This window comes from Drosophila grimshawi, unplaced genomic scaffold (assembly GCF_018153295.1).
Source record: "Drosophila grimshawi isolate 15287-2541.00 unplaced genomic scaffold, ASM1815329v1 contig_1006, whole genome shotgun sequence".
Classification (NCBI taxonomy): Eukaryota; Metazoa; Arthropoda; class Insecta; order Diptera; family Drosophilidae; genus Drosophila; species Drosophila grimshawi.
In genome coordinates, this window is record NW_025062489.1 from 2370836 (window position 1) to 2392202 (window position 21367).

The 21367-nt window shown below is 41.0% G+C and overlaps 1 protein-coding gene across 1 annotated transcript in view; it reads left to right on the forward strand.

The window, feature by feature from the left end:
* LOC6564691 (irregular chiasm C-roughest protein) overlaps nt 1–18138 on the forward strand; it is a 48417-nt gene extending 30279 nt beyond the window's left edge. Inside the window, exons 2-6 of the mRNA XM_001991059.3 lie at nt 12119–13151; nt 14826–14928; nt 15004–15131; nt 15452–16637; nt 17444–18138. Coding sequence (XP_001991095.1) covers nt 12138–13151; nt 14826–14928; nt 15004–15131; nt 15452–16637; nt 17444–17979 — 2967 coding nt within the window. The 5' untranslated portion in view covers nt 12119–12137 and the 3' untranslated portion in view covers nt 17980–18138. The remainder of the gene's footprint in view (nt 1–12118; nt 13152–14825; nt 14929–15003; nt 15132–15451; nt 16638–17443) is intronic.
* The last annotated feature ends 3229 nt before the right edge of the window (nt 18139–21367 follow it).

A 21367-nucleotide genomic window follows, 5' to 3' on the forward strand; every position in this document is an offset into this window, starting at 1 on the left:
TCATTTTTGAAATTCCCATCCAACATCATGGACATATCTCAGGAATCCTCTTACAGATATTACGCAGCGAAAAGCGAGATAATATTTCAGAGGGAAGCTTCTGAATTGAAGATAGGAGCAATGCTTGAATGGTTTACAAAACCATTTTACAGGAACATTTTGTGAATTACCGAAGCAAGAATCAATCATTTCTTCAACATTTCTTGACAAAAATGTTGCCATGTTGAACTTTAAAATTGTCCTTTCAAGATTTTAAGCTGTCCTAACTTGTTCAAAGCTGAAACCATTTGTTAAATATTAAATATTAAGTTATGCAATTTGTGCTTTTACTATTCTAAATCTGATATAATAATCAAGCAACAGTGAAAAGCATATTTGAAATAAATGCTTAGGGAACAGTGCTTTAAAAACAAATACAAACTTAAGCAGTGAAAAGTTTGAGAACTGATAAGCCTGAGTGATATTGCATCAAACTTAAAAAACAGAGTCCTTATTTACTTTTCTGGTTATGTTTGTAGCTACTGCTGAGATTAGAACTTGAGTTACTTATTTATTTTTGTTTTTTTTGGTTTTTTTTTGCCAGCATTAAGCTTAAAACTTAAAAGCTAGTTGTGGATTGCTGCAAGGGGCTTCAGCCATGGTTGAATAATTCTAATTTTATTTTATTTAATTACAACATTATTATCATAATGGTTTATTGGCGCGTGCTGATCCAGGCCTTCGACTCGATAATCTAATAATAACACAGTAAATAAATAGATTATTTGAATTATGGCAATTGCCATTAATTTCATAATTATTATTATTTACATTACTTACATTTTGTTGAGAGTTTGTGTAGTGGATTGTAAAATATAAATAAATTAAATTATTAGGCGTATCTATTTTTGGGATGTTGAGTTTATTTTTGGGTTTTTGTTTTAAATGCTGGTGTTCAATAAAAAAAAAATATTTCAAAATTTCTGTGAACGTTCAAAGCCGATCAAATTTGATTGTTTTAGTGTGCCTTAAGCGCATTTCTTATTGATGTCCTTTTACATTTTTGATCATATTTCATTGTTCCCCTCAAGCACATCTCTTATTGATTTTGTTCCTTAATTTTCCATTTTGCGCTTTTGACCCCAAAAATTCCGTTAACTGCCATCGCTGCCGCTCTCTCTATCTCTCTCTCTCTCGCTCTCTCGTTCTGCCATGTTGCTGCTCGTGCTCCTTCTCTATGCCATTAAGTGCGCTGTTTGATAAAAGTTTTCTGGCTGCAAAGACGACTGGCATAATATTTCAATAATTTATTGATTAGTTATCTTTGGCGCGCGCTTTCAATCAATTTAAATGCATTTTGTCCTTGCGCATGAGTGGACGTTGCTCGCTGCAAGGACAACAACCATGTGGACAACAGCTACAACAGCAACTAGGACGATGACGATGACGACGACGACGACGACGACGACGATGAGGACGAGGACGATGGTGATGATGTCGACGTTATTGGAAATGCAGTAAATAATAAAGTGCAGAGGCCATGTACTCGTATATAAGGCACACTCACACACACACACACACACACACACACACACACACACATTGCATCGCATCGCATATCAGAGAGAAAATATAGATTGAGAGAATGAGACTGAGGAAGGGGTAAGAGTAGGGTATCGGGGGCTCTGCCCGATACATGGCTCCATGCGGGCTTATGCAAATGTCGCGGCGCGCTATGCAAACAAAAAAAAAAAAAGAAAAAAAAAAAAATAAAGGCGAAAAAAGGAGCAAAAAAGGAAGGCAGCAAAAAAAGAAAAAGATGAAGAAGGAAAATTGTGCACTTGAAAAGCAGCCAAATCGATAGAAGCCAACGCGGTTGCCATAGCATTTGATGGAGACAAAGGGATACCGTATAAAAAGCGCTGTGAAAGAGACAGACGGACGCAGACAGAGGCACACAGAGGCAGACAGAGGCAGACAGGGGTAGACAGGGGCAGACAGGGGCAGACAGGCATAGCAGGCAGTATCCAGCGCCTGCTGCCTAAAGGGGGATCGATTTATTGCCGAAATACACAAACACATTCTCCCTCACACACACAAACACACATGCACCGGTTAGTTAAGGTTAGATTGCCGTGACGGAAACAAAGCTCCCTCCACTTGGACAAATATTGCCACACACACTTATAATCCCTTTGAAACATGGTCTGGTCTGATAGCTAAAGAATGTTCCTGATCCCTAACGCGATCAAGTCCGTTAAATTGCCCAGCAAGGCTTTACCGCCTGCCAGTTGCCAGATGTGTGCCACTCAATAGAGTGTATACGATCTGAACTATCTGGTTCACTGATTAAATAGAGTGTATATAATCTGAACTATCAATGGTTGTCTTTGCGTATGAGTTTCGTACAGGAAAAGTGTTTTCAAATTGATGAATAGCATTTATTTAGCACTCACGGCGCTTGCGAAAGTCAGGAAGCCATTAAGCTCTTTTTGGGCATCTGGCAAATATTGGAAATGTTCGAATGTACTTGTATTTAATGCATGTTTATTATTATCGAGTTGTTCGTCTTTGGGTTGTGTTAATCGTGTCACGAATCTCTGATTCCGATGGCAACAACAAGCAGCAGCAGCAACAATAGAAAGCAGAATTGAAATTGCATTGCAAATCGAAGTAAAAGATAAACAGTAAACTAAAAAGTTTAGCACAATTTAGTGCACATTGTTACCCTTTTGGCATTATTGTTGCTGTTCTTGTTGCTGTTGCTGTTGTTGTTGCTGTTGCTGTTGCTGTTGCTGGTGTCATTTTTATTGTTGTGCTTGGTTACACACCCGAAAGACGAACCACTCGATCATTTTGTTGAGTTGAGTGCAACAAGAGCAAGAGGAACAGCAGGAATAACAACCACAACTACATCGCATGCATTAGAAATGCTTTCCGTAGCACCTAACTAAGCCTTGCCACAGCCCAACCCCCCACCCCCCCCCTCCATTAGATCCCTTTTCTAGCCCCTTTTAAAACTCACTGGCAGTAAATGGACTTGGTAAACGTTTTGCCATAGACGACGTATAACCCTTTCGAGTCTGGTTGCTGTTGTGCCTTAGTTGGCAACTTTGCGCCCATTATTGATCCACACACACACACACACACGCACACACACATAGATTCAGGCTAGCGGAGAGGCGTGGCATACCTTAGCTCTAGGTGTGTGTGTGTGAGTGTGTGTGTGTGTGGATGTTTTATGAGCGCGCGGTAGCTAGCTCTGGAATAAAAGTAACGAGACTTTGTGGGGTGGTATATCGGCAATGGCAATAAGCACTGCAACTTCACTCGCTACATTTACAACGACTCTAACAAAGACCAAAACAAAATAACACAAAAAAATAACAGAAGAGAGACAAAACATAAATTGCATTGAGCACTTTAACTAATATGTGCACACACACTCGCACACACACACACACACACACACATCGTAGGTGTACTCTGACGTGAGCATTTCACTTTGCGATTCTGCTTTGTGGCACTTTCGTAAACGTTTCTCTTGCAATTATATGCTCATCATTGAACAAGCGCATTGGATTTAATTTTGAATTTCCATCAGTTACACAAAATCTTCCATTTTCAAAGTGATCTTCAAGGAAGATTTAAGTTGCTGTTTGAAATATATATTTTACATATGCCACATGCATGTGTGCCACTTGTATTTAGCTTAGAATTTTCTCTCTCTCTCTCTCTCTCTATTTTCTCATTTTTTTTGCTTGATGTTGCACAAAGGTGCACAAATGAGTTGAAGTTCCCTAAATGCGCCTAGATACACGCAATTTTGTTATTGCAAATGGGTCGAGCTGAAAGCAAGAATAAAAAAGAGAAATACAAAACAGCAAACAAAATAAACTTTAAGCGTTTTAAAAATGTGCAGTGAGGCAACTAAAGGATTGGGTGGAGTCTGGTTCGGCTTTTTTCTTCATGGCTGTGTGTGTGTGTGTGTGTGTCTTCGTGTCTATTCATGTGCAACAAGGCGCCATCTGCCCAGCCCAGCAGCTGGGCGAAGGAGGCAGAGCTTGGCAGCTCCAAGGAGCCAATGCAGACATGTGTTTCTCCTTTTTTGTTGCAGCTGCATGTGAAGCCCGACACATGTGTGTAGAGAAGTCCTCCTGCCGCCTGCCGCCTGCGCTTGCTGCATAATAAACAATTTCTTTTTTAACACACAATCACACACACACACAGAGAGAGAGAGAGACGCACACACAGCAGTGGGAGCACAAGATAGGAGCATGAATGAGGGCGCGCAGTCAGCGTTGAATGAATGATTCACGCAGAAATGAATACAAACGAGTAAACGCACTGCATACGCGTTTCTATTATTATATGTAGTAGCTGCCCTGGATGCCTATTTATATATATATTGTTATTTAACGTGAGCACAGTGAATAAATCAGTGATATTCTGGAATGTATCAATGAATGAATAACGCTATAATTGAGTTATTCGCGCATGGCTACCACATGGAATATGAATGCTTTAGTATTGTAGCCAATGAAAACTTGTCCTACAACGTGAATGCACTCACTGGCATGCACTCGAGCGTATATATATGTATATACACAAATATAATATATAATAATAATAATGGTGAACAACATTCAAGTTACCATTGAATTAAATCAGTAAATATCCATGTTGCACTGGGCACAAATGACGGCAAATGACTGCAATCTAGTTCAAATAGACGAATATTCGACATGGAGTTCGTATTAAATCAAACAAGTGCTTTGGCAAATAAATCCCACTTAGCAAAACACTGCGGATATAGCTAAAGATGAATGCATTAAATTCACCTACAAGCAAATTGGAAACAACAAAAAATAATAATAAATGAATAGTTTGCATTTGCAGCTGCGCCTTTGTGAATGTGTCTGTGTCTGTGTCTGTGTGTGAGTGTTTTGTGAGTGCCTAGCGTGCCACACACACACACACACACACACACACACATATACACATACATATATATATATATATGTATACATGCATGTGAGTATGTATTCAATTTGCAGTCCTGCACTTGCTCTTGCTGTTGTTGTTGTCGCTTTATTTTTACTTTTTTAATGAATGCGCTGCCTAACCCTAACACATATACACATATACAAATATATATATATACATGTGTGTGTGTGTGTGTTTGTGTGCATGGTTTGTTGGCGCGCAATTAAATCGATAATAACGCGACCGAGCGGGCCTCAGTCTGAAGGCCCCTCCCCGCGGCCACCGATGAAACGACCAAGGTCTACCTAATTGCGGATGACATGAAATTGTTTGCGCTATAACAATAAACCAAAGCGCCGTCGACTGCGACTGCGACTGCGACGCCAACTGCGACTGCCTCTACACATGTGCATGCATAAATATATATATAGTGTATATATATATATATATATATATATATATATGTTGCATGGTATGTGCAACAGCAATGGCAGCAAGTGGAAGGAAGCAAATCAAGCGTTGGCCTTTGGCTGACCCAAAGTGCGAGCTGACAAATATTTGTGGTAGATGGCGCTAGCAAGGGTGCAAGGTTTATGTTTGCAAATTCATTGATAAGAATCATTTTGGGTGAGCTAATAACAAGTGTAATACACCCACACAACCACCCACCCACCCACACTCCCAGCCAGATATCCCCGGCAAGCCTTGGCCAATTTCCCATCAAATAATAGATTACTTTGTGGCGCTCTTTAATACTTGCTCCCTAATTGTTTTCAGTTAAATTGATCAATTTTTTAATGCACTCCGCATTAGCTAATAAAAAGGGTAAACATTTTGCATTTTTTTTCACCTGTTTGTTTGTTTGTTCGACCAACAAAAGTGCAACTTTTAAGCTAATTGGCTTGAATAACGATGAAATTTGTTGATTTCCATTTATTTCCAGCACTTAAAGATATACCCTGGAATTGGTATTAGTACAGATGGGTATACACTGCGATTTCCTAAACTTGAAATACCCATTTGAACAACTATTAGTCACCCATTACTAAGACAACTAGTTACGCTCTGTCAAGTATTATTTTATTTTATTTATTTAATTTATTTAATTTACTTTATTTTATTTAATTTAATTTTATTTATTTTCTTTTTATATTTGTTGATTATTCCTTTACGGATTGATATATTTATATGCAAATTGGTGCGACTTCTTAGACTGCCTTAGAATGCCTTATAATTTGCACAACTTTCTGTTATCCATTACTTAGATAGTGTTGCAGCTTTGTTTGCATTTCACTTGCCCCATCTATTTTTAGCTTCTTTTTTTTTTTTTGTTTTTGATTGAGTGTAATTAGTGAAATTTCTTTTAGTTTGTTTTGAACTAGGCAATGTTGGTGCTTGAGTGCGCCGACAGCAGCTTCCTTTTGGCCCCTTTTCTCATTTGAACCCCCACCCACACACACACACACACACGCACAAACACACATCCCTTTCCTGGGATTCTCTTTTGTTTGGAGCGGGCCAGCGGGCCAGCGGGTAAGGGAAAACGAAAGAGCCGTTAGCATTTGCTGCGTTCTGTTTTGTTTATTGTAATTGCAGACATTGTCAACATTGTTGTTGCTGCTGTTGTTGTAGTTGGTAGTAGTTGGAAGGTAGCTGGCTAATGCTGTTGCTGTTGTGGCAACGCACGTGCGGAAAATGCCGCCGCAAAAGCAAATGTGGCAGCAACGGAAAAACTGAAACACATGGCACGGAAAACGCTAATGACACACAAACACACACACACACACACACACATAGACACATAGACACATAGACACATACATGTGTGTGTGTGTGTGTGTGCGTATGCCTGCTCTCTGCTGGGGGGCTCATGTGTTTATTATCCTTTGGCAGCGGAAGTTTACAGCAAAGTTGAAGGCAAAACCGCAGCACATTGAGCGACTAAAGATGCTGCCACGCCCACACATGTGCACAACGCCCCTACACCTAAATACACAAATAAACAAATACACACACACACACATCTATGTGCGTGTGTGTGTGTGTGTGTGTGTGTGTGTTTCGCTGCTTGTTGCACTGAATAAACAATTAGAAAATCGCATAAACGCCCCCATTAAATGTTCTTCTTCTTCTTCTTTTCTCCGTTGTTTTTTTTTTTTGTTTTGTTCCCCAAAAAGCAACCCAAGAAATTCTAATCAAATCTAGGAAAGGATGTTGTTCTTGCTGTTGTTGTTGTTGTGACTATAAATTAGAGGCGCCTGCCACATGACGCTGACAAGATGCCGTGCGTTGAGGGGGCGGGGGGAGGATGGAGGTGGAGTGGGAGGGGACCGCTTGAGGGTCTGGGCGTGACCCAATAAATTCATCAACCAGTTTCAGCGGCTGCTGTGAAATTAACAAACGAGCAAAAAACCAAACGGAAACTCCTTCGAGGCGGCCGGCGGGAGTCGGGCAGAAAGGAGCAACTTTTGCTTCATATTTTGAGGTAGTTGGACGGGGAAGCGGGAGGGTGGCAGGCCAGCACGCCGATGCCCACGCCCACGCTCTGGCAGCGAGGGCATTGTCGGTTCGCATTGCCTTTTAATTGAATATTAATAACAAAATCCTGCATATCATAAACAGCAGCTTTGGCCAAGGATCAGCCAAGCGCAGAAAGGTCCTGTTGCCAGTTAATGTATGCATGCATGAGTGTATGGTGTGTGTGTGTGGTGTGTGTGTGTCAGTGTGTGTGCCATTCTAGCTGTGCTTTAAAATGCGGAGCTGCAACTTTGTGCTCTGGTCTGCTGGCATGTCAAATGTTAATTGAAACATTGACAATCATTGACACAATTCAGCTCAATTCATTTCAACTCGATTCAACTCAATTCAACTCGATTCAACTGGATTCAACTGGATTCAACTCGATTCAACTCGATTCAACTCGATTCAACTGGATTCAACTCGATTCAACTGGATTCAACTGGATTCACACGATTCAATTCGCTTCAACCCACTTCCAATGCAAATCCGTCCAAATGTGCGGCACAAACTCAATTATCAAAAAGTCTCGTTCTCTCTCTCTCTCTCTCTCTCTCTCTCTTTGTGGCAAATGCATATCTTGAAATTTGGAACTACAGGCATAACTCGACAATGTCACAACTACAACTCTAGTTTCCCAATAATCATCATCATCATTTCAGTTAACAAAAGCTTAGTCTGGCTTGGTCAGGGGGAACAACTGGAAGATGGAAATTTATTTGAAGAACGATATAATTCAACTTTGATATTAATGTGAAGTAAAGGAATACTTGTGTCTTGTGTGCAGAAGGAGTTCAGGGAGATTCAACTATGAACTAGAACATTTTGACACATCCACGTTCGATTCTAGAACATTCGAACACGATTTATATAGATGTATATATTGGGATTCCAAGAAGCAATTCTGTGCTGTATTATTGGATGACTTGCAACTCTAGCAGATTCCCAGAGGTGCAATAGAAATCATAACAGGATGCAAAATGCAATATTATAGTCAAAAATAATAATACACATATAATAGCCACACAGAGTCTATTCCAAATGGAGCGACCGACACGCAAACAGAAACTTGGCTTCGGCAGAGAGGCATGGGTAATGGAAATAGAAATAGAAATAGAAATAGAAATGGCAATGGCAATTGGCGTTGCTGGTGGGGGAGGGGAAGGACAAAGTGGGAAATGGGAGAGGAAGTCCATTGAGCCATAGCGCCATTGAGCCATTGCGGCCATATAGTGGTTCAGTCCAGTCCAATCCAGTCCAGTCCAATCCAGTCCAGTCCAGTCCAGTCCAGTTCAGTTAACTAACCAAAAGATCTACAATGGCTAGAAACATAAGTTATGTGCGTATAAAATCATTTCGAGTCATTTCCTGTTGTACAACAACTTTTTGCCACACAGCACCTAAAGCGCGCGTCAGAGAGAGAAACACAGAGAGAGAGAGAGAGAGAGAGAGAGTGGGAGGGGGGAGCCACTAAAAGCAGATAAACCCAGCCAACAAAATCACCAAAAAAAAAAAACAAAAAAAAAAGGAAAGAACGAACTGAAAAGTAAAGAAAACAAAACAAAAAATAAACATGCTCAAACATATAAATATTAAAAAACAGAAATGGTCATAAACACTGCCTGGCCACAGGTTGTCTACGACTGCTTTTAATGCTCATAAAAATTTTATTATATTTTTTAATAATTTAGACGAGAATAATGTGGAATGTGCGATGCGGGCGTAGGGGCGTAAAGGCTCTGCCAGGGGTTACTGGTTACTGGTTACGGGTTAGGGGTTAGGGGTCAGGAGTTAGGGGTTAGGGGTTGCCCTCTAGCAACAGCAACTAGCTAACTATCATATATCCTGGCCGCGGTCGTACACGCACCCAGACCCAGACCCAGATCCGTTTCCATGGCCAGCACGCACACACTAACACTAACACACACTAACACACACTAACACACACACGCGTGGCAAAGTGCAAACGCCGTAAATCATGTTCCAGGTAAACAAGCAAAAAATAGAGTACGAAAAAAAGAACGCAACAGAAAACCGGCAGCAGAAAAAAGAAAAAAAACAACACAAAAACACAGCGTGGCAAGCAGCAAGCAGCAAGCAGCGAAAATGAAACGAAGCCCTTGGCCAAAATGGGCAAGCATTTAAGGCAGGATAGCAGTCAGGAGTAGGGTTTTTTGTCCGTCATGCGGATGATGGCTGTGGGGATGGTAGGGGGAGGGGGTGCGGGGGGTGGGGCGTGTTCAGGTGCTGCAGCGCGCTTCGCAAGCGTTGCGGGCGCGACTTTCGCAGCGAGAAAAGGCGATAACTTGATGAAATCGTTAGCATTACCGTTAGACGAGTCAGTTAACGCCAACAACAGGAGCAGCAGCAGCAGCAGCAACAGAAGCAGCAGCCACAGCCACAGCAGTTGTAGCAGCATCAGTGCAACATATGGCGTCAGTGTGAACGAAAATGGAAAGGGGAAGGGGAAGGGAAAGGGGAAGGGGCAACCACATCAACCCATAGAAAATAATGGCGGAAAGTAACCTTGTTTCCAGAGTGCCACATTGGATTACCACACCTGAACAAAATATGCCACAGAAACTGAAACCTTTCTCAAATTTACCATTGAAGAGCTTCATGCACTGTGACCTAGACCCAAATCTATTGTGCCCCCTTAAAAGCATATAGCTATAAACCCATCAACCCCAAGTCTTGCACAAATTCAACAATTTTTCTACGCCTTTCCAGGGTTCCCATGCCTTCCGAGCTGAAGAAATCGACAGATTCCGCTACTGAGTACACATAGTTTAGCTGGATGACGTCTAAGTCTAAATCTAAGCCTAAGTCTAAATCTAAGTCTGTCTAAGTCTAGTGCCCAGTTAAGAGACCGCTAAGTATTCTGATTTTGTGCTTCCCCACGAATTGTACTGGCCTAAATCGTATCTGATTTAGACCTATTATCCCTGCCGAGCTCGATTGCCGGAAATGTCTTGCTTCGTTTCATTTCCCCCTATGAACCGGAACCCGTCCGAGTAGAAGTCCACTTTGTGATCCGAGTTAATCTAAATGTTTCTGTAAACGGACTACTTTAGACATCATTTTCGATATTTCAATTTTGCAAGCTGCAATTTTTTAAATACAAAATTTTCAGTTTATTGAAATGAGTTTTTCAGAACGAGAACAAGTAACGATTCCACAGTCATTTCGGCTATATCTGAAATTTGTACTCGACACTTGATTTTGATCAAGATTATATATACTTTGTGGGTTTGTAGCTGCTTGCAACTGGCTGCTATGCAACTTGATTGTGCCCTTCTTTGAAGAGCTTCTTTTGAATAGACAATTTGAATATTTATTCATTTCATCTCTTGGAGATGATTAAATATTTTCAAGAAACATCTGAATGACTGTTTGCACTAATATCGCCTATAAGCACTTAATCAAGGGTATTCGAAGTGCGCCTAGTTGAGGCTTATTTCGATATCTGACACTTTATTAGCATTTCAAGAATGTTAAGGAAGCACAAAAACAAATACTTGCCTCGCACTACCTTGCCACAAAATAAAAAAGCACAAATGCCAAGGTCAGGCCACTCACATGTGTGTGTGTGTGTGTGTATGTGTATGTGTCTGTGTGGGGGGAGGGGGAATGCATATATACAGAAATCGCTGCCTACATTGCGCATTGGGAGAATAGGCGAGAGGCGAAAAGCGAAAGCGCGCTCGAAATATGTTTCAATTTCACAGCTGCAGCGACGGGAGGCCTACCATTTACAGTTAGAATTACAGTTACAGTTGCCGTTAAAGTTATGCCTACCTGCAGTTGATTGCATTGCTGACATACACACACACCAACACACACACACACGCAGACACATGTCGCAGAACAAAGCTTGTGCAGTGATTTTTTTGCTGTCAACCTTTTCGTATGTGTGTTGTTGGCTTAGTCGGCGTTTGCTTGTATTGATATTTGTAGAGAGATGTGTTTGTGTTTGTGTATGTGTATGTGTATGTGTTTGTCGTTGCTTTTCACAATTTGCACGCTTCTTTTTGTCTCGCAGTCTTTTCATTTGGCTAAACTTGACCCACAAACGGGGATGCCTAAAAATATGCAACGAATGGATTTAGCATGTTATTTTGTGGCTTCCATTTTGTCCTCGTATTTTGTGCTATTTGTTTTGCTCGAATGCAATTAAATATTTAATGCAATTATAATTGCATTTGCTGGCACAGAATGCGTGGGAGAAAGAGAGAGAGAGAGAGCGAGTGTTGCAGTAGGGAAGAGCGAAGAGACGAAAGGGAAATCTTAATTTTTAATCAGCAGAAAACGATCAGTGCTTGCACTGCTTGCTGTTTGATGCAGAGCGTGTGCACTGCTTGTTTATTTATTCAGCTGCTGTGTGAAATGATCAATATAACAGTGAGCAGTGCAATTGCGCTTGTAGTTTGTGTGCATACTATATACTGCTTGTACAGTTTACTGCCGGGCAACAAGCAGTTGGCAGCACACTGCTTTCCTCTTATGTGCGTTAAGCAAATACACGAACCACAATCAATTGTGAATACAATATTTAAAAACTGAATTTCAACTGCAAAAATCGAAATTGCAACAGCAACTTTTGCAAACAATTTAATCAATTTTTGTCTATTTTCAGTCAGCACGACTAAACTAGCATGAAGCTGAAGATGATGGCGAGTTGCCGGCTGATGGCGCTGGCACTGCTGCTGCTCCTACTAATTCTGCCCCGCGTCAGCGTTGCCAAGTCGAAGAACAAAAACAAGTCCAATCAGAATACGCATTACGCCAGCAGCGACGCCAGCAGCGATGACAGCAACAACAACAGCAACAACAACAACAGTGGCAACAAGGGATCCACAAAGGGGCACAACGAGGCCTTGCAACACTTTGCCATGGAGCCGCAGGATCAGACAGCCGTGGTCGGTTCCCGGGTGACGCTGCCGTGTCGCGTCATGCAGAAGAAGGGCGCCTTGCAGTGGACGAAGGACGACTTTGGGCTGGGCCAGCATCGCAATCTGAGCGGCTTCGAGAGATACTCGATGGTGGGCAGCGACGAGGAGGGCGACTTCTCGCTGGACATCTACCCGCTGATGCTGGACGACGATGCCAAATACCAGTGCCAGGTGGGACCGGGGCCACAGGGGGAGCCTGGCATCCGTTCCCGGTTTGCCATTCTGACGGTGCTGGTGCCGCCGGAGTCACCCAAAATACTGCAGGGTGACTTTCTGGTGACCACCGAGGATCGGGAAATTGAGCTCGAGTGCGTCTCGGCTGGCGGCAAGCCCGCCGCCGAAATCACCTGGATCGATGGACTCGGCAACGTGCTGACGGCGGAGAGCTTCTTCGAGCCGCTCTCCGATTCGCGTCGCACCACCACCAAGTCGGTGCTGAAGCTGGCCCCCAAGAAGCGCTACCACAACACGACGATCACGTGCCAGGCCCAAAACACCGCCGATCGCACCTACCGCTCCGCCAAGGTCCTCCTCGAGGTGAAGTACGCCCCCAAAGTGTCCGTCTCTGTGGTGGGCGGCGCCAGCACCGCCACCGGTCGCATTCCCGAGGGCGCCGAGGTCATACTCAGCTGCCAGGCGGACGCTAATCCGCCCGAGCTCAACTATCGCTGGTTCATCAACGATGAGCTGATGCAAGGTGACTTCACAACCAAACTGGTGAGTGCAATCCTCTCAAGAATTACCCCATCCACCCCACCCTCTACAAACACCTACAGTGGCGGTCAGAATAATAGAATAATGAAACTCATTTTATGCTGATCAAGTTGAGACATCTTCAAACTCCTCAACATGAAGAGAAAGAGAAATCATCAAAAAGAGAATCATCTGAGCATGTTTTAAAACACGATTATTTTCCAAAAAAAAACATGAAAGTTGTAAAATATATCTAGTTTTTTGAAAGGGAATACTGAGAAAAGTGAGAAAAGAAATTATAGTGATAAATGCAAATAATAATTTAATAAAAAACAATTTTAACAAGTACGAATGCTGTAGTCGAGTGAGCTCGACTACGATATACCCTGGACCCAGTTGTTAAATATATTCTAGTTGCATTGCAAAATTGCCCACTAAAAGTCTTGCACCAAAGTGTGAGCAGGTCTGCAAGTGATGCAAATGAGATCAATATGAGAATAACTTGGGTGTTTCTCACCCGATCTTGATGAAACGCGGACAGTTGATCAATAATATGCATATGCATAATATGTATTAATTAGAACATTCTGCCTTTCAAATTGTAGCATTTATTGCTATCGGAACTTAAATGTATCGATAATCGATAAGCGGAGGCAACTAAAGTAAACTTGTTCTGCGCCGGGTATACGAGAACCTATATTCCAAATTTGAAGTCTCTAGTTCTTATAGTCTCTGGGATCTGCGTGTTCATACAGACGGACAGACGGACGGACAGACGGACATTGCTATAGCGCCTTGGCTGACCCTAATCAAGAATATATATACTTTATGGGGTCGGAGATGCTTCCTTCAGCCTGTTACATACATTTGTACAAAACCATTATACCCTTTTTACCCATTTTTAATGGGTTCAGGATATAAAAATTGTCCAATTTAAGGAATTTAATTTTTTTTGTTTTCATTTATGTTATATTAAATTATTCTGTATTTCATAGCTATTATGCCAACTTTTAATATTTACTTATCTTTAGTATTGAATGCTTGAGTTTAAGTTAAATTGCCATAACCTTTTAAATATATTTTAATAATTTTGCTTAACCTTTTTCAAAGCATAAATGCCCCATTTAATATTATTATTATTATAATATTATTTAAATTGAGTGCAACTTATTTTAAGACAGAGACTTGTGATTTTCATTGAGAATTATTTCGTCATTCATATAAATTAATTTATTGTATTTTGGACATGATGCTTACACTTTTCTTAACTTATCACAAGTTATATAGATATATGCTTATATATATATATATAGGATATATAGGTTGGTCCGACCGTCTCTTTATCAGACTTTAAAATTCAAATGCAAGTTCTTTTTTTAATAAATGTGTATTTTTCGAGTCGAGCTCTGCTTTGAGTAGTTTTCCGATTAAATTCAAGTTTATTTCTCATATTTTTGTAGTCATTCGAAAACAAATCCGTTCCTGGAATATGGGCAAATATCTTAAATTAAGCACCTGATTACTCTCCGTTAGCTAATGCGATGCAATCAAGCTGTGAAGTGCTCAAATCAATCAAATCAATTCCAAGTTCAACTTAAACCCTTGTCTTGATCTGACTGCAGGTTATACCGTTATTTCCCTGACCTTTCACCTCTGACACTAAGTAAACCCCTCCTTTAACCTCTGATTGATTGACAGATCATTCACAATGTGACCCGAAAGTATCACGATGCGATTGTCAAGTGCGAGGTGGGCAATGCCGTCGGCAAGAGCGAGGAGAGCGAAACCCTGGACATAAGCTGTAAGTGCCACAATTCGAGGCAGCTCGCACCTGTTACTGCGATAACTAATTGTTATCGATTCTTTTCGCATGCAGTTGGACCCGTCTTTCGCCAGCGTCCTGCCAGCAAGGAGGCGGACATCGGCGCCACAGTCACCATGCGCTGTGAGGTGGGCGGCAACCCCGCGCCCGACATCGAATGGATCAATGAGAACTCCGACCAGGTAAGCGACAAAAGCAACAAGCTCGAATTTTGCAGCAGGGCGTAACCGTCTGCGAAATACTCTGATGCCACTAAGTAATCACAGAACAACCAATCGAAGAAATACCAATCCTTATTGGAGGTTCCTAGTAATCTATCTATGAGCATAAAACCCGATAACCGATAACCGATAGCAACAACAGCAGGTCAAATCCATATGCAAATCGATGCCTTGTATTTTATTTATCACTCTACTCAACAAACTCTCTCTTTTTTTCTCTCTCTCTCTCTCTCTCTCTCTCGCACTCTCCCTCTCCCATTCTGGCTCCCTGTTTCTCTTAGGTTGTTGGCCGCGGGCCGGAACTGAAGCTAAAGGTTAGCACCGAAACAGCTGGACGTTATTTCTGCAAGGCGACGGTCAGTGGGTTTCCGGAGATCGGGGCCGAGGCTACGGTCTACGTGAAGCGTGCCCCAATTATCACGTCGCACAAGGTGCAATACGGCGACGTCGGCAGACGGACAAAGATCGATTGTCTGGCATTTAGTATACCGAAAGCGGAGCTTATCCTCTGGTCCTTTGCGGGCAAGGTGATCAACATGAGCAGCGCCGATCCGGACATCTACATATTCGAGGAGCATCATCTGCCGGAGGGCGTCCGGGCGGCCCTCATCATCCGGGAGAGTCTCACAACGCATTTCGGTCAATACAATTGCACGGTGATTAATTCGTATGGCGGAGACTCGCTGGTCATTGAGTTGATGCTGGAGCCGAGCGGTGTGCCCGTAATGCTGGTCATCATCTGCTCCTCAATATTGGTGGCCATCATACTGACGGTCATGATGATGGTCATCGTCTATGCGACGCGGCGACGCAAAAAGAAACCGATGCCCGCCGATGTCATACCGGAGGCGTCTCGCGGCGGCGACAAACTCAACGAGCTGAAGAGCGAACTGCGCTCCAAGGCCTACGATGTGGAATATTCGGAGGCGGCCAGCGATGGCCTGGCCATCAATCTCACCCAGACACCCATGCCGGATGTGCAGATGAAGGGCGCCACATTGGGCGTGCCCCTTGCCGGACCCGTCAACTTCGATGAGCGCTTCTCGGGCGACTACGGCGATCGCTACAATCGCCCCTGCCACACGAAGAACGCCAAGAACCACAACAGCAAGGAGCAGGCCTACAAGGAGACCACCAGCAATGGCTATGCTCCGTACTTTGAGTACGTCCTCGACTACAGTCTGCCCGGTGACAGTGGCAAGCCAAAGGGACCCTCTATGGGTGCCAATGCTAATACCAATGCCAATGTCGGTGGTGGTGTTGGTGGTGCTGGTGGTGGTGCTGGTATCAACTCAGCCACGTTGCCACATAACAACGGGCCGGCTGCTGGCAAGTCGGTGGGCGTGGCACACAGCAGTGGGGCGAGTCTGCCCCGCAATCAGCGCCACGAGCTGCACCACCACAGCCATAAACAGCAGCAGCAGCAGCAGCAGAAGCCACAGACATCCCAAGCCAACGGTTTTCTGGGTAAGTTAATCCCCTAAAAAACAGGCTCTGATCAGCCTGGTCAGAGTATGACAGAAAGAAAGAACAAGCCGAAGTCAAAATACCCTTGTCGAAATGAGATATTCCAATTATTGGTTTTCTATTTAGTATGTTATTAACTTAAATTAAGATCGTCAAGAGTTTTACTCTTCTCATTCAACTTTGCAACGTTGTCAACTTGAATCAAGCACATATATATATATTCTTCATAGAGTAGAGAATATTATAATGTTATCGTGTCTGTCTGCTTCTTTGGAAGTAAGAGTTGGAGTACGCTGGATCAGATCACCATATCATATAACTATATCAACAATCGGACGAGGCATGAGTTATTCGATGTAAAACTTTTTAGTTTATCAAGATATCCAAAACAGATTTACCCATTGCTGAGACTCGTATATATACTCTATATATCCCATGGGAAAGATCGTGCAAAAGATGATCGACTTTTCTGGTTACCAAGTTATGCAAACCAAACCAGAAATTAACAAAATATCGAGTGATATAACTTTCATAGGAACTTTAGCTCGGCTTTTAACACTTATAGTAAAATTTGGTGGAGTTCGGTCTGCCCGAGTGGGTAATCTTTGACGTGTTCTTTCGTGTTACCTTTTTAGCTGGATAGTTTACTGAGAATCCAGAGATAACTTCTAGTTTTAGAGTTCATTAATAGAAAAGTATTTTTTGCTTTTCAAGTTGAATAAAATATATATAAATAAATCAAGCAATTTTTAATCGTTTCTCTTCTCCAAACTCTTTTTATCTCCCTCTCTCTCTCTCGTGATCAGGGCAACCGCTGCTGCAGAATGGGATCGACAGTCGCTTCAGTGCCATCTATGGCAATCCGTACTTGCGCACCAATTCATCCATATTGCCACCCCTGCCACCGCCGAGCACCGCCAATCCGGCGGCAACGCCCGCCCCACCCCCTTACCACTCGACACGGCATGCCCACAGTAATGGCGGGCTGAAGCACTTCGGTGCCGGCGGATATGGGGCAGCGGCCAGCCTCACCCATGCTGGCGGAGCCGGTGGTGCGGGGGGCAGCGTCAGTGGGGGACCGGGCAGTGTGAGCGGCAGCAGCTCCAATTTGACGGCCAGCAGCAATACGCTAGCGGCCACGCCCCTCACTCAGCCGTCCATAGGCATCGGTGGTGCTGGGGGCGTGGGCGTGGGCGTGGGCGTGGGCGTGGGCGTGGGCGTGGGCGCCGGTGCAGGTGTGGCAGCGGCACAATTGGGCGCCCAAAGTCCCTCCGGGCAGTTCATACTGCCCACAAACAACAAGGGCGTCACACAGAAAGGTCCTTTGGCCACACACGTCTAATTGGCAACAGCTGCACCGGAACCAGAACCGGAACAGGAACCGGAACCGGAACTAAATTATGTGTGTTAGCATATTTATTCAAATTGTATTCGTAATCGTAATGTCTAATGTCTAGACTATAGATCCTAGGAAACTACACATATAAAAAAAACTGCGTGTGGATGTAATTTTTTTTTTTCGAAATGATTTCGATCATATATAAACAAAAAACCGTATTGTGATTTATAGCGTTAATTATTTTATGGCGAAACTCGATAGACAAAAAAAGAAGAAAAACTAAAAAAAAAAAAAAAAAAAAAAAAAAAAGAAAGCAAAAAAAAACAAGAGAAAGAAGTCAGTAAATCTATATACATATATGTATGTAAATCTAGTGAAAATTTTAAAATAAGTTAATTGTTGGCTTCGGGTTTTAATCGAGCGCTAAAACTGAAAAGAAAAGAAAAACAAAAGCAAAATTAAAAACCATATACATATTTATCAATTAACTGAACGTATCAAAGAAACACACATCTTAAAAAGTTAATATTAACATCGAGCTGAACGAAAACAAAACAAAGATTTGCAAACTTTTCCCAGAAGAAATATATCACAAAAAAAATTCAATTAAAAACAAAATAAACTTTAAAAAAATGCCTGTAGTTAGTTTCAAGTAAAACAAACAAAAAAAATCGCCGCAGCTGCAAACATTTTCAAAGCCAAAATTTATTAAATTTTTATGCTTAAATACAAATGCAACACGGACTAAAGCGAATGCTAGAAGATATTTATGCATATATTCAAATGTATCCGATCAAGTGGTTGGCCGACTTTTTAACCAACTATTTCATATATATATATATGGCCCATTAACTTAAAGACAAAACACACCTATATACACATACATATGTTTTTAGCTAATTTTCAAAGAAACAAAATATGAAAAAATACAAATTATATAGGTCTAATATATATCTGTTTTAAAACGTATAACTTAACAATGGGCGCCGCCCACGTACTGTCACGCGTAAAAACAGAAAACATAACAACACTGACATGTTTGTACATAAAGTATGTATGTACATATGCATGAAATATACGTATTGACGTACAGAAGTATGCATGTATGTATGTATGTATGTATGTATGTATGTATGCATGTATGTACAAATGTGCTTTCCGAGGGCCAGCTTGATCGGGGTGTTAGATAAGAAGCACAGCATCAATGTGAAATCATCTTTATTTTAGTTATTAAGACAAACAACTTTACATCAATTACAAAGTATTCGAGTGTAAAAAAGTAATAAAAGTAATTAAACATATTTTATAAGAATATAAATATATTTATTTATATATGTATATATATATATATATATATATATATATATATATTAGGTGTATGTATATTGTTCGTATATATAGCGCATATATATGTATGTGTATGTAAGCCAGCTGACTTAACGCTTCACTTAATTAACTACATAGATGTAATTAATTAAAAATTATAATTATACTTATACATATATAGCTACACATAACTGAAAGTGTAATACACTGGAAACATTTTTTTGTCTACTTAGTAAAAGAATACATATAATATATATCATAAGACATAAAAAAAAAAACATTTAAAACGTAAACTAGAAACGATTACGTTGAACAAAGCTTAGAAAAATTTTTAAAACACATTTGAAAGATCTACCAAAAATGAATTTAAAAAAAAACGATTATAAAACAAAACAAAAAAAAAAAAAAACAAATACAACTGAACCGATTGTAAAGCCAGAAAGCGTAAAATTTTTAAATCGAAATGCTGCCTTATGATTCCTTGTGAAATTTGTTGGGTTCTTAAATGTGCATGTGCATTTAAGCCAACATTATATAATTACAATTTTTTTTTTTTTTTTTAATATACGAGTACATATGTATGAATAGTGAATGAAAAACCGCTTTAGACGTTTTCTGTTGACATTTGTAAACTAGATGATTTGATTTGATTGATTTTTGTGCTATTTGCAGAGCTTTTACGTGAGTTCATACGAAAGTCATTTAAATACCAATCGAGCAAAAAGATAACGAAACTTTTTGGTAAAATGACGAACGATTCAATTCAAAGATCAATTAAATGCAAAAAAAAAAATAAAGGAAAGAAAATGAATACGAAGTAATAAAAAATAAATATAAAAAGAAAAAAGAAGAAAAATCCTATTAAGCCAAGTAAATATGATAATTATACATTATATGTGAAAAGCATGTGCAAAATGAAAACAAGAATACAGCAAATAGCAAATGATGAGAACGAAGCAAGCGCAGAGGCGTCAAAGAATATGAAGAAGAAGAAGAAAAAGAAGAAAAAGAACTAAGCAAAGTGTGAAATTAATTAAATGTAATATGGAAATTAATTCAATTAAAACTTAAGTCAAAGAAAAACTCAAATTAGTTGAAATAAAAATCTAAAATGAAACCAAAAATAAAATATCTATGTATGTATATCCCTTGGGTGGGGAGTATGCAATTCAATTATTCTTGCTCTTGAGGACTTCAAGCTATTAATCCATCATTGATATAAGAAATCAGTCTAACGGTTACAGTTTCTAATGATATTTGGGATATTTATTGACATTTGCTTGAATTTAGAATCCGATTTCGCCGGAAATCAGCTAAACTTATCGATCGTCCATGTGAACGATTTGCGATTTCACTTTTAAAGCAGGACGCAACATGTTATCGACTTATCGATGGCAATGGTCGCTCTGCTGGCTGGCGGCCGGTCGGCAAAAGCAACCTGACTACGAAAGACGGTTGCCAGAGCAATAAAGAAAAAACAAGTATTTAATTTTTGCAGCCATTTTGAAATTGAAAAGCAATAACGACACAGCAGCAACAGCAGCAACAGCAACAGCAAAACAACAAAAATGCAAGCCAGCCAGCCAGTCAGCCCAGCAGCAACGCAGGCGCAGTAGATGAGAGAGCACAAATTGTGGAGAGCGATCAGCACTCTCGCAAGGAGCACTCACAAGTATGGAGTTCAACTCGCTCAGTTGGCAAAACACGTTAACTTCAAAGCTTATGCTGAGAGTTGGGTGTGTCTTTAATAATTTATATAAAATGTACATGAATATTTTTATAAAAAATAAAACATAAAAATAAATACAAAATTACTTTAATTTATATGAAAATTCATGCGGCAGATTCTAGATACAAAAATGGATACAGATAAAAATAGCCTCGATTCCAGGCAGCACATTTGCTTACTGACTTGTGCGAGCGGCGAGTGGCAAGCAGAGAGCGTACAAGCCAATCTATCACTCTCAATTACTCGCTGTTTATCTCTCTCTCTCTCTCTGCTGCAGTCCGGTTTGCAATGGATCGTCGCTCACTGTGGAGCGTAAGCGAAAGAGGGCAAGAGCGC